This window comes from Oxyura jamaicensis, chromosome Z (genome assembly GCF_011077185.1).
Source record: "Oxyura jamaicensis isolate SHBP4307 breed ruddy duck chromosome Z, BPBGC_Ojam_1.0, whole genome shotgun sequence".
NCBI classification, from domain to species: domain Eukaryota; kingdom Metazoa; phylum Chordata; class Aves; order Anseriformes; family Anatidae; genus Oxyura; species Oxyura jamaicensis.
The window spans coordinates 57210637-57224143 of record NC_048926.1 but is presented as its reverse complement, the minus strand read 5'-3'; the positions used below and the strand labels follow the sequence as shown (position 1 = coordinate 57224143).

At 34.8% G+C, this 13507-nt stretch overlaps 1 protein-coding gene across 5 annotated transcripts in view; it reads right to left on the bottom strand.

Moving 5' to 3' along the window:
* PAM (peptidylglycine alpha-amidating monooxygenase) overlaps nucleotides 1–13507 on the bottom strand; it is a 119739-nt gene that overhangs the window by 23076 nt on the left and 83156 nt on the right. For 3 of the 5 annotated variants that reach the window (XM_035310397.1, XM_035310398.1, XM_035310396.1), the window contains exon 15: nucleotides 4376–4681. The exons of the other annotated variants lie outside the window; for them this stretch is intronic. In XM_035310397.1, the coding sequence (XP_035166288.1) occupies nucleotides 4376–4681 (306 nt within the window). The remainder of the gene's footprint in view (nucleotides 1–4375; nucleotides 4682–13507) is intronic. 5 annotated transcript variants of the gene reach the window in all.

The window sequence follows — 13507 nt, the reverse complement described above, 5'->3', positions numbered from 1 at the left end:
ACTCCTCAATGAAGGGAGAAAAATATAGCTCCTAACTAAGATTAAAAAAAGATTAAAATCAGACATGTAAAAAGAAGTTTGCTTCTTTTTATCCTTGCTTTATATAAAAATAGACTTACAATGATTAAATGCGTGAACAGAGATGACCAAAACTTGGAAAAGTAGCGGAATGTTGGCTACAAGGATTAATTTCTTTCAAACAGACTACTTAATATGCAATTTGAAAGAGGTTGGTCTGGATTGCTCTTGCATTATTGAGAGATAATCGAATTATATTCCCCCAAATAAAAAATACAACCACAAGAAAAATGTTACTAAATCTGATAAAACAAAAAAGAAAACAAAACCATTAAGAAGCTTTCTACATGTTAGAAAATCCATTACTCCTTTCTTTCAGATGAGATCTTTTTCAACATAATTCAGATATTTCTAAGGTACAGGCTTTGTATGTAGGTACTCATGGACGAACTGAAGGTGAATAGAAAAGAGTTTTTTATCTCAAACTGGAGCTGTTCCAGTAGTATTTGAAGTGTTTGATAGCATCATTTTTGCTATTTTCAGTTTTGCAAATTTCAGTTCAACCCAAAGTTTGTGTATTTTGCTGTGATCCTCAAAGCCAGTCATTGGGGTACAATCTAGCCACATGTAATACAGATCTCCATTCACAAAGTGCTGAAAGATCAGTGCTTTGAAACAAGTTCTCAACACAAATTACCCAAGGAATACAAGAGGCTTCATCTGGAAGAATTATTCTCATGAAACAATAAACAAAAAGGGACACAATCCCCAAAATCTTCATCACAACCTCTGCAACCTAGCTTTCTGGTAAGCATAACTCTGACTTCCTTTTAACTTGGAAGAGATGCAGTCTGAGGAGTAAAAGCAAATGTGGTGGAGAGAAAACTATTTTCTACAATCTACACAGGGAAAAGAGAAAAACAGTGCTGAAAACTTAGCACAGACTAGGAGATATTTTACCTTTATAGTTCTAGATACCTAGCTATGAGTAGGTGACAGGGAAACTCTGTTGGCTAATGCAAACCTAAAACAAATCTAAGACAGTCACCACCTGCAGTGAATATAAGAAAGCAATCAGAAAATTCAAAACCAAGAAATCCTACTGTAGCAGTTTTAGGTGAAAAAAGTTCCAAACTAAGAGAGGAACTGTTGATAAAAATAAAACTACATACATTCTTAAAAACCACAGTACTTCTGTACTGTTCAGTTGGTAGCAGGAGGTGCAATACCAGGCATATTCACCTGTACCAGGGCACCAGGATTTTGAAAGGAATTAAAGGACAGAAATCCAGTGTCTGCTTCATCAGTTGCTCAAAGTTAGCCTGCATGAAACTTGTGTACATTTAATGTTTTGGTGCCCCTTGGTCATTGAGACTTTTCCAAAGAAGCTAGAAAAACTAAAGTCTCAATACAGAAAGCCTATATGATGCCCTTTGTAAAACTCAGTTTTCCAAAAAGGGATGCAAAACACACAATTTTATAGTTACTTTTAAAGGACAAAAAGATTTCTCACAGATGAAAACAATAAAATCATGGAATCATTTAAAATGGAAACACCCTTCAGAATCAGGTCCACACATCAAAAAAACAATGAAATGTAGTCTAATCACAAGAACTCCAGCCTCTACACAAAACTTCTGGATCTTCTCACAGTTTTCCAGAATTGGTTTACTGTTATTTTTTCTTGTCTATTTACAGGTTTTATACTGAAAGTCCTTCCATAAAGGTGTATCCTAAGGGAATTAACGTTTTACAAAAGCTTACTTACTAAATTAATATATCATATATTCATATATATAAGACTGGTTGTTAATTCCCTACAGAACTAAGTAGTCCATAGACCAATTACATATGAAACCAAACACAATTACATTTCCCTAATAAAACAAATCTAAGGTTACTTTTTCTATCATTTAGATATACAATCATTGCTTTTGTTGTAAATGACATTTCTAAACTAAAGGATCAGATTCTCTATACTGTAATTTAGAGTAATTACTTTGAATCAATAAAACTCTGAAGAATTAAATAGCATTAAAAAATGCAAGTCAGATTTTAATTTCCCTACAAGTGAAAAAGACTAAAGCCCCTATTTATTGGTAAAATTGCAACTTGGTGTCCATAAATCCCTAGCAGATATTTTTTGTTCTTAACTGCAAATTTTATTCATGTTACATTTACTCCCTGCCATCAGAGTAGTCATTTATATTTTGACAAATGTAAATAAGCACTGTAAAAGGAGTTTTAAAACTTGTAAAATTATACTGCTTGCTGTAATTAGAAGGTGTAATTGTACCAGCTGCAGTGATGTCGAACAACTTTCTTGTCTAGTGATCACTCACAGGGTGGGAAGGTTATAAGCAGTATAAAGTTATAAACATAATATTTATAAGGATCTTAATTAATCTATTGGTTGCTTGTTATTTCAGATCTGTTACATGTTAAAAAAATGAGGATTTGTAAGACTAAAAATATTAAACTTTTGGAATTCTGGTAATTGCTAAACAGTTAAATGAAGTTAATACTATAACACAAGCCACAGTGTTTTTTTTCAATTTTTTTATTTTTTTTTAATTCACTCTAACAAAGTATTTTATGAAGTGTGCAATTATTTTTTCAAATTAAATCAAGACAACATAAAACCACTTTACATTCCACTCCTTCCTCCTTTAAAGGAAAATCTGTTAGAGAAGGTTTGTGTTCTTCTAATCTGTAAAGTCCCAAAACAGAATTTAAATACATGCTTGAGGGTTTTTTTCAATAAAAGTTCTTTTGCCAAAAGGTGGCGCTGATAGCTTCTGAAGTTCAGAATTTCTGTAGTTAGTATCAGAAACATTGGAAAAGAATGCTAAGATCGTTTCAATTTTGCTTTTTGCTGTATCTCAGTCTTGAGTCATTTCTAAGTCCATTTATTAGCATTCCACCAACAAATTCCCATCAGATGAATATATAACTACTAAGGTAGCAGAGCAAACAATTTCTACAATTCAGAATTCATGCCATATGGTGTTGCAACTTAGGTATTTATTCAGTTCACTGACACTCCCTCATCTGAATTAGTTAAAACAAAGAATTTTCTTAAGCTTTTTCCTCCCTACACATCACATATGACTATTCTTAGGTTAACAAACTTTTTTTTATTATTATTTTTTATTTTTTTTTTTCCTTTTTGCAGAAATATACACCCATTACCCTTCCAATCATTTAATTCCAGTAGTGCCTATGGGATCTTTTAAGATTATCACTTGTCAGGCAAACGATAACATCCCACCTGTTTTTTTGCTTCTATGCCAATAGTTTGATAGGTCCTCGTTTAACCAACTAAAATAATACAACATTGGAAAGTCCCCATCTTTGGCTTTCTGTTAAATACAAGCCGAGAATTGAGCTGAATTCGAATACTGCAACAGAATCTCATGTAAACAGAGATACTACATGTTCACATTTTGAACGGAAATAAAAATGTAATGGATGACAGATGATGTGTATTTATTTACAACAGTACTTGGAAACATCAAGCTGGTTGGTTGCAACATAAAAGCAGGCATGTGTTGCTACAGCTTAGGCATACAGATGACTTTCATGCATATATATACATTTTTTTTTTTTATGAAATGCTTATCATATACTGTATTATCTGGCTTTCCACATTAGCAAGACTAAGCACAATCAACATCACACAGATGAAAATGCAAGCAAAACAAACACAACACTTCCACGGTTTCTGCTGTCATAGAAACCTGAAGGGAATGAATTATAATCCTAGTATAATAAAACAGCCAGCCTAGGAATATTAGGATAGCCAAAGTCAATTTGAAATGAATATGCACAATGTTTTTCTTCTGAAGAATTTTTCATGACTCTTTCTGAATGAGAGAAAAACAGCCGATAGGATTACAGCAATAAACCTCATAAAATCTTGTGTCTGACAAACCAAGGTAAATCAGAAAGCTCATAAAATACACAGGTTATTCCAGTGATCATTTCATAGTCGTTAATTGTATTAAAAAAATCCATGGTCCCTGACTTCTATATCCGCTTGTGTTTAGCTTGTTTTATAATTGATATGTTTTATAATTGATACCAAATCACTAAGTACAAGTCATGAGAGTGGAAAAAATACTCTATATTCCAAACAGTAGTGGTATTGTGTTATTGGAATACATTCTTTCTTCGCATACAGGGTGAAAAGAAACGACTGAAACAGCTATAAAAGAAAGGCAGAATATTTCCATAATTAGGAAAGCTGTTATGTAAAATACTTCCAAGCATCGATTGATATTCCCTTCAGATTTTGCTAATGTGGATCACAGCTCTTACATTGCATTTCACTGTATAAAATTAACCCCTAACCCACCTCCTGTATGTTCTTTATCCCAGCTTCCCTCACCATGCTTAGGATGTTGTAAAGAGAAATGTCTGCTTTCTGGTGGCCTCAAAGTGGACTCTAATCTGTGAAATTTGTGAATTCTGTCTCTTACAAGAATAGCATTGTCCCTCTCATCATGATTTGTGATTTCTCTGGCAAGGTCCTTCTTTTGGACTACATTAGCAATCTCAGCTACAAGATCTGTTTCTGCCTTTTCTGTAGGGTTTTGCTTATGCACATGAGCAACATCTTCCCTTTCTCCTAGCAGCTTGGAAAGGAGTGAATAGAAATCACCTGTACAGAAAAGAGAAAAGAGGAAAGGAAGGAAAAAACAAACAAAAAAATCACAAAATAATTATAACTGATCAAATTGTTTTAGAAAACTTCAGCAAAGCACAATGCAACATAACTATTCAAACAGTTGTCAGTCATAGCATTACAGTGAACTGTGTCTCAGGAATTGAATGAGCCAAGTCTGTGGTATAAAAAGATAATGTCAAATCATTATAATCTTCATTTACATACAAGAGTCCACTTTTACCTGACATTTTGGCATCAAAAAATCATTACCTCTGTGCAAATGTTCTTGAGGAGGAAAAAAAAAGGTGAGCATAATTTCAGAAAATAATATTTATGATGCAATTATCTAGATTTGCCAGGCTACTGCTGCATTATTCTGTTTTTATATAATAGAGATGCAAAAACTCCACAATTTTATAAATTTACTCACTTAAAAAGACAATCATATACATAGATGCATGTCAAAATATATTCCTTTGAAATCTGTCATCACATAAGGAGCTTACGCTGAAAGAAAACAAACCTTTACAATTGCAAACAGATCTTATATAGCACACTGCTGAAAGAAGACTTAGTAGTGAAACATGGAGTGGTCCACTACATTTCTGATGTACTAATTTGGTCTGGGTTCTGCCCCTCCTCTCCCCACAAACAGTAACAGCCATCAGCCACGATATCAGCTGGCAATGCAGGGAACAGCATTTTCTCAAGTTGCTTAACATGGTCCTCACTATAGATTTCTTAGAAACTGGTAAATATTTGTAAATTCGAGAACAACAGCTCAAAGGATACATACAACCTGAATTAAGTATGCAAATGCCGTAAGTACATATTGCCTCACAAAATATTCAAGCCATCTGAACTTTTTTAGATGAAGTCCATTCTCATTTTTTTTGCACGATTCAATAAAGCGGTGACATGACATGCCTACTAACCAGCAGGTTAACAGTATATGCCCTACTAACCAGCAGGTACCCACCTTGTTCAATTTACTAACTAAAAATCTTGGCTGCCTGAAATTATTACAAACTTCAGTTACACCATTGGAGTAGAAAGAGACATTCAACTGACATCTAGATTTAATACAAATAAGTGTACTTCTATTTCATTTTAAGTACAAATCACTCATTAAAAATGTGTATTATCACATACTGACTTCAGGGTACTATTTAGACAAGCAAACTGTAAGTAATAAAGCTTTCATGCAAAAAAAATCACACAGAATCAGAAACTATGATGTGCAGGCCAGAAATTTTGTCTTTTGGAAATGTCCTTAGGAAGATCTGTCATGTTTATACAGTCCTAGTTCAATGACTTTGAGTAGCCTTCCATTCCTTGTCCACGCAAACGGAATATTCCAGGTGAAAACTTCTGTCAGAAAATAACTATTGAGGTTACAGGGCCAATTTCAATTAAATTAAATGAACAAAGCAAATTATGTAAGAGAAAAAAAAAAAAAAAGTTAAGCTATATAAAAAAAATGAAGTCTTTGCTTCAAATACAATTATGAAGCTAGTATGCCTCATAACCCTCATACCATCATTCAACTAGTTCAACTACTGATTCAGAACAAACACAGACATTCCAGAAGTATGACATAATAGAAGCTTTGGATACAAACCATTATAAAGTTTTATAATTATGTCAATCAAGTTTTGTAGTCGCTAACAGCATCCAGGAATTGGTGCTGATATAGGAACACGTCTGGAATTTTTACTTAAGAAACATTTGTTATTAAAATAGTTTTCATTGTCTTTAACTATTTTTTTTGGTGCCATTTTCGAAATTAAACAAAGCTTGTAATACAAGTGTTTTGGTTTTAACCATGGATTGAGATCTGCAGATGAGATAACTATTTTATATGCAATCACTTCCAAAGGTGAGGTTTGACTGGTAAAAACAGTATTCTTAATGTAACTATGTCATGTCTCCCCAGAATGAGAAAGCCTGGTGGTGTTTTAAACTTTACTCCTTTTTAAAGCATTTTTTGTTCTCTCTGACCAGTTCACTCTTTCCTAGTTCCATATCAACAGCCAGTTCAACAGATTAATTTGTTTCTAATTCTTTGTCACAATAAGAACATGTGACAGTTTGTATAAAGGTTTCAGCTTCCTAACTCATAATTCATATGCTCATTCATTTTAAACAAACAAGATCTCCAGCTTCCTGCTTCTGCCAAAGACACCGCATTCTGCCTCTGATGTGTACTGTTTGACATAGAACAATTAACTCACCCTCCAAAATAGGTTGTGCTTGTTGCTTTTTCTTTCTTTAAAAAAAAAAAAAAAAAAAAGGAAAAAAGTTTCAGTTTACCTGCCTAAAACTAGCTTTTTTACCACATAAGAACATCTGCAAAATAAGATTCAGTGGATTACAAGAACTAAGAAGAAAAGAGGAATCTAACTTAGAAACAATAAAAGCCCAGGAAATGCTGTGAGAACAAGGTGCTTTCAGGGAGAATTCATGTGGACTTCACAGGAACTGCTAATCAGGGACTCAACTGCAAACAGTTTGATCAGATTTAGTTTACTCCCAGTACTGATCGTAAGAGATTGAGCTTGTCCTGAAAGGCTTTCAGTAAGGAGCAGTGTTTTAACCACAACAGATACGAACATTTGGGAACTGTCTGAACGTATGGAAAAGGGAGTGCCTCACAGAGTGAAGGTGGTGTGAAGTGCAGCTGCTCAGAAACTGTGAACTTTATTCTAAGTAAATGTGTTTCTTTGACAAAATAAATATGAAATCCCTATATGTATTTGCCTAACAGTTCTATATGCTTGGCACAAACAGCAGGCTGAATTCTTCTGTCAGTTTCTTGGCAACTTTGCACTGCTCACAGTATTTACAAAGCAGAAAAGATGTGTGTAGATGCTGAAGATTTCTAATTACTCAATGTAACCAACCGATCCCTGAACTCCACACATTTGAACTATGGTCCCATATTACCTGGAATCAGGATTTCTCAGCTTTGGTTATGAACCACGGGCAGACTCCAATAAACTTGTGAGCAGCATCATTTTAAGAAGTTATTCAGAATCCATTACAGATAACTTACAAAGAGTAGACTCATGTTGTCTCTGATTAACAGTCGGCTCTCTGCAAAGTAATATCCAGCAAATGTCAAAGCAAGAGCTCATGCTGCAGCTTTACATGTTTTGTAATAGCTGGAACAGTTGAAGGATGCTGCTTACCTGAAGATACTCAGTGTGAAGGGAACACCAGCAAGATGTACTGTGTTACTTGTTTGGTTTTGTTTGAGATGAGACAACCTGACCTTTAGAATGACTTGAAGAAAACACGGTTGAATGAATCACTTGCTTTTGTTGAAATAACTGAAATCTAACATGAATAATTTATTTTCTTCCAGTACTCAGTCCAGTCTCAGGGATGCTGGCTGATTAGGTGAGTTTCAGAGAGGATACTTACATGCATTTATTCTTAGTCTATCAAGTATTCTTAATCTATCAAGTATTCTTAATCTATCACTTCCTGCTATGTAATACAGTATAAGATGATTGGCTACAAATAGCTGGAGTTAATTCTGTTCTGGAGGAAGCAAAGCTGTTAAGACCAACAACTCCAGAATGAAAAAAAAAAAAAAAAAAAAAAAAGCTGTTATTCCAGTTTAACTTTAAGTTCTATGGTAGCCCTACGCTAGTCAAATTCTTTTACAGAACCTGACTTGACCTTGGTGTAGAGCTGGATTAGTTGAAGACAATACAATAGTTTAGTATGTTGATCACAATGGTCTGGGTAGAATCCTGATAGTGTTGAACTACCCATGACTAAAACCAGTCTTCTTTTTTTCACCTCTACATTGCAATCTTCTCGACTTTCAGAGAACAGTCTCTGTCCATGGTTCTTAAGCTTCACACCATCATGCAGTTGGAAGTACCAATTTCTGGTCTGTATGAAGTATCTGGCCATGGTGCTGCAAGATCAAGGTAAGAGATGGGTAGAAAATTCAACCTTTCAAACATCAAGACTTCTGGCAGAATGATATCTTGCCAGGAAATAATCAGAATTGCAGGAATTGAGAGCAAAAGTCTATCTATGGCTTATCTACATTGACAAGGGACTGCTACTGCAAAGTTAATTTGTGTGATAGAATCATAGAATCATAGAATATCCTGAGTTGGAAGGGACCCTTAAGGATCATCAAGTCCAACTCTTGACACCGCACAGGTCTACCCAAAAGTTCAGACCATGTGACTAAGTGCACAGTCCAATCTCTTCTTAAATTCAGACAGGCTCGGTGCAGTGACAACTTCCCTGGGGAGCCTGTTCCAGTGTGCAACCACCCTCTCTGTGAAGAACCCTCTCCTGATGTCAAGCCTAAATTTCCCCTGCCTCAGCTTAACCCCATTCCCGCGGGTCCTGTCACTGGTGTTAATGGAGAAAAGGTCTCCTGCCTCTCGACACTCCCTTACGAGGAAGTTGTAGACTGTGATGAGGTCTCCTCTCAGCCTCCTCTTCTCCAGGCTGAACAGGCCCAGTGACCTCAGCCGTTATGCAGCGTTATGCAGCCATGATGCTGCAGTTCAGTTAGTTTTAACTAGAGTGTGAATGCTTGCATTGAAAATCACCTCTTTTTGAGCATGTCTGATCTGATATGGAGCCAGTATGTTGGTCCTTCTGAACTCCAGTGTTTCAGCCTATTATGACTGCAGTAAGAGACAAAACTTCATAGTTAGCTTTGGTTCTCCAAATTATATCTGAATATAATCTAGTGTATTCTGAAAATACATGTCTCTGGCTTATCAGAAAAATGTTTCTCTTTAGCCTGTTGGTCTGTCAAAAATAGTGACTGCTTTTTATTTTATTATTTTTTTTGGAAAGTGACGAAATCAGGGTCCAAATGGTACAAACTCCAACTACTACATGGCCTCATCTTAAATCTCAGCCTAATAATGCCTAAGTGCTATATCAATTGTTGTATCAGAGAAATGCACCCTTTAGATGAATAGCTATCTTACCAATGAAGAAATCAAAATCTGTCTGCTAATATCACCTTTATGACTGTGACCCTATGACTGAATGCCTTCCAAATAAATATTCATCAATATTTACTAAAGAAAAAGTTTCATTTTCTGGATCTGTTTTACCATGCCTTCTTTGGCTTCTACATGAAGCTAACGAGCCTGTTCTAACAGACAAACATGAGATAACATTGCTGGTAGAAAAGAGAGGAGAAAAGCATGGAAAAACAGTGCAGAAGTGAGCAAAAACTGATGTCTATTTATTTATAGTAAGTGACATTGGACAATAGTAAGTGACATTGTTTGACATAACAATCCAAAACAATTTTCAAAATTGTTAGTCTAATATTTTTCATGAGTCCTACCGTTCTGATTTAATCTGCTGTTTTGATGAAAGTATTGGAAAGATTCCTGAGAACTAAAAACTATTAAATAAAGGTGTTTCTTTATGAAGGGGCGGAGGACAGAGGTATAGCTATGAGGAAATGAAAATTGTTAAGTTACTCTAAAGGTTGTTGGTACCCATCACTGTGCCCTAGGTGATGTGCACTTAAAGCACAGCCAAACTGACATGCTTGAAAAACTGAATTTGCCTCTGCTCTCAAGCTATTTTAAAGCAGATTAGAGAGGAAAAATGGTGGAAGCAAAGGTTAAAAAATAGTATCATTAGCTTTTGTTGACAGTAACACAATTTCCTGTTTTCTTCTATGTCTGCATGTTCCTAAGAAGGCCTTTTCCTACTATTCCAATATAACTCTGGCTTCCTTTGTTTTTAATTCTACTGTCAAAATATTTTAATATACAGATGTTTTGTTTTTAAACAAAATCCAGTTTATAAAGTCACTAGGTTGAAGGATTTTGTAACTGGCAAAGACAGAGATAAGCGTTAGAGAAAACATAAAAGAACCTTCACTTAAGGACTACTCTTTGGTACAGATGGGGGTTTCTTCCCCAGCAAGTTGGAACTTGACATTCAAACCCCAAGCTGGTCAGAGTTCATTCTCCAGACAAAACAGTGCTTCCTCAACTTCACGAGCACATCAGCATAGCAAGGCAAAATTCTGCCTGTTATTAGCATGATATGTATATATTTTTAAGGATACCTAAGTATCCTTTTTACTTGGCCATTTTTAAGATCTATCATAATCATTCTTCAAGATATGCAAATTACAAGAAAGAAACATTTTGCACAGAATAAAAAAAAAATGTATTCTTTTTAGAGAGTTTTGTATTTGTGCTAGTTTTATTTGAACAACTACGAAAACAGAAGTCATTTCTCTGAACTCTTCCTAGACTAACACAATGCCTATTTTCAATTCTTCAGACACGTTAATGATATCATAACCAGGTTTTACAGCTGTTCACTGTTAAATATTTTTTTTTTTTTTTGCATTACAGAAAATACCTAAATAAAGTCCCTCTGTAATTCAAGAACATAAACGATGTTCCGAAGAATGAAGATCGAAACACACAATTTAAAATGGTTTCTTTTCATGCTTATATTCTTCTCCTGCTTAGGTAGCCAAACCACACCAATTGCCATTTTTTGCTTAGATCTGATGTTCCCTTTTCTAATGTGCTGAAAATGCTTTTGTAAAGATTATGAATAACCCTATTCTAACCTAATTCAAGGCTCATCTTTTATTTACAACTTCCAGCAGGATCTTTTAGTGATGAAACAACAAGCAAATTTTTAATCTTTGTAATTCTAGTTCTCTAACTGTAAATTTTGCTCTTAGTACCGCTTAGTAGCATTGTCTTCCAAGCTTTAATTCAGACACTTTTATTGTTGTACCCTATTTAAGGGACCTCATCTAATCTCTATGCAACGAAGAAACATTCCAGGGCTAAAAACATGTAGAGTTTCTCTCATACTTGGCCTTAATCTAAAACATATCCATTCTATTCAATCTCACATCAATACTGGAAAATAAATTTGTCTTCCCTTTCAAATCCCATCTTTTCTCCATCAAACTCAAGAATTTTAGCCATCTACCATACTGAACTCCTATCTTTTCTTAAAAACAGCATGTAAGCTAGAAAAAGTAAACTTTTAAGGTGAACTATGACAACTTTATTTTAGAAAGGAATGTAACTTATGAGTACACGTGTGGGCATTAACATACATCAGGTCTTACACTTTGACACTATCATTATGTAATATCACAGAAACATGTTACTTCATGACTTGAAAAAATCAAGGATCTGCTTGCATGCTGATTCCGCTTTGTTTCTCCTTTCACCCCATGTCTGCTAGGAAATCATAGGCATTTCCTCCCTTTTTCATTCTTATCAGAAGGAAACAAAACAGAGATAAGACAGAAAGAGGAAAGCTGTAAGCTCTCCTTTCACTTAAATCATTAATTTATATCCGAAGTATAAAGAGCCTTGTTTAGTATATTTTTATTGCGACAAATTTCATAGAAATGTACAAGTAAACAGCAGAATACTCCACACCGAACAGACCTTTCAGTTTCTCAACTCACAGATTCTGCTACAACCTAGCAAAATATTTCCAGCAGTGTCACAAAAATGTTGTGGAAAAATATTTATCCATGTGTGGATGTGCACACATGCATGTGCGATTATACCTTATGACAACCGAAAATGATTTAAAGATCAGTTAGGCATCCAACAGGTAATAAATACCAGATTTATATGTAACCTTAATTCATCTCCCATTTTGTATGGATTATGATGTCAATTTTTCTTACTTGATGCATGCTATTTTTCCAAAGAATTGCTGTTACACAATCAATGGGCAGTCCCTATTTACTATATTTAACCTCATTCAAAGAATACCCCAAGCACCCCTGAACAAGTGTTTAACTGAACAGAAAATTTTCTCCTTAACATTTGTTCTACCATTTCTGTTTATGAAACACACTAAATTACTTCATTACCACAGCCTGTCCCATGAAATTAGGATCCATAATTACTACTGTTCTGCTAGAGATTCCAACCAGAATTGCCATTTAGTAGCCATTAATTTTGGGTGTCCACCTAGAAACATCTCAAAAACTGATTATTTAGAGGATACTTAACATTGTATTTCACATCAGGTATTCAAACCATAACTACACTGAGTTTCAGCAGGAGCTGTCTATATGAAAGACAGATTCAACTGTTTGTTTTGTCCATGTTCGAAGACTAGCAAAACAAAGGAGGAAATCAGACTTCACAGAGGTACCTAGCTGCCTAGAACCATTCAGCAGATGATTCCTGACACAGATAAGAGTCTGGAATAAAAGACCTTTTTATGGCTTAGCATGAAATTGCCTTAGATCATGTAGTCGTTCTTCTCTTTACACTGTCCTGTTTCACTCACTACATAATTTGTAACCTCTAAAACAATGAACTCCAGTGGAGCATTCGTCTGTACAACCAATCTTACCACCAGGTCAGCAATTCCATGATCACAGACTTAAAGCCTTGCTTTATAATATCAATATATATATATATATATTTATATATATATATATATAGACATCATTTTAAATATTAGTTTAAATGTAGGAAGTTTTAATTGGATTTCAGTTAACACACACTACTGTGCAAAGGAGTCAGTCTGACTGGGACATTCAAAAAGAGAGATTCTGAATTCTCTTGTATAGAACTTCATCATTCAAGCTCCTGGAATAGCCTGTGTCCATAGTAGTCATAAAATAATGGGAGATGAGAAAAAAAAATGCAAATTTATTGCTAATACAATTCACCCGTTCTGAAAGCAAATGGATGTCTTCCATGACTTCCACTTCAGATTCCATCATGAGTGGCAAAATGATATGAGGTATTTTTTGGTAGTAATTTCTAAATTCCATAAGCAAGACACAAGCAAAAA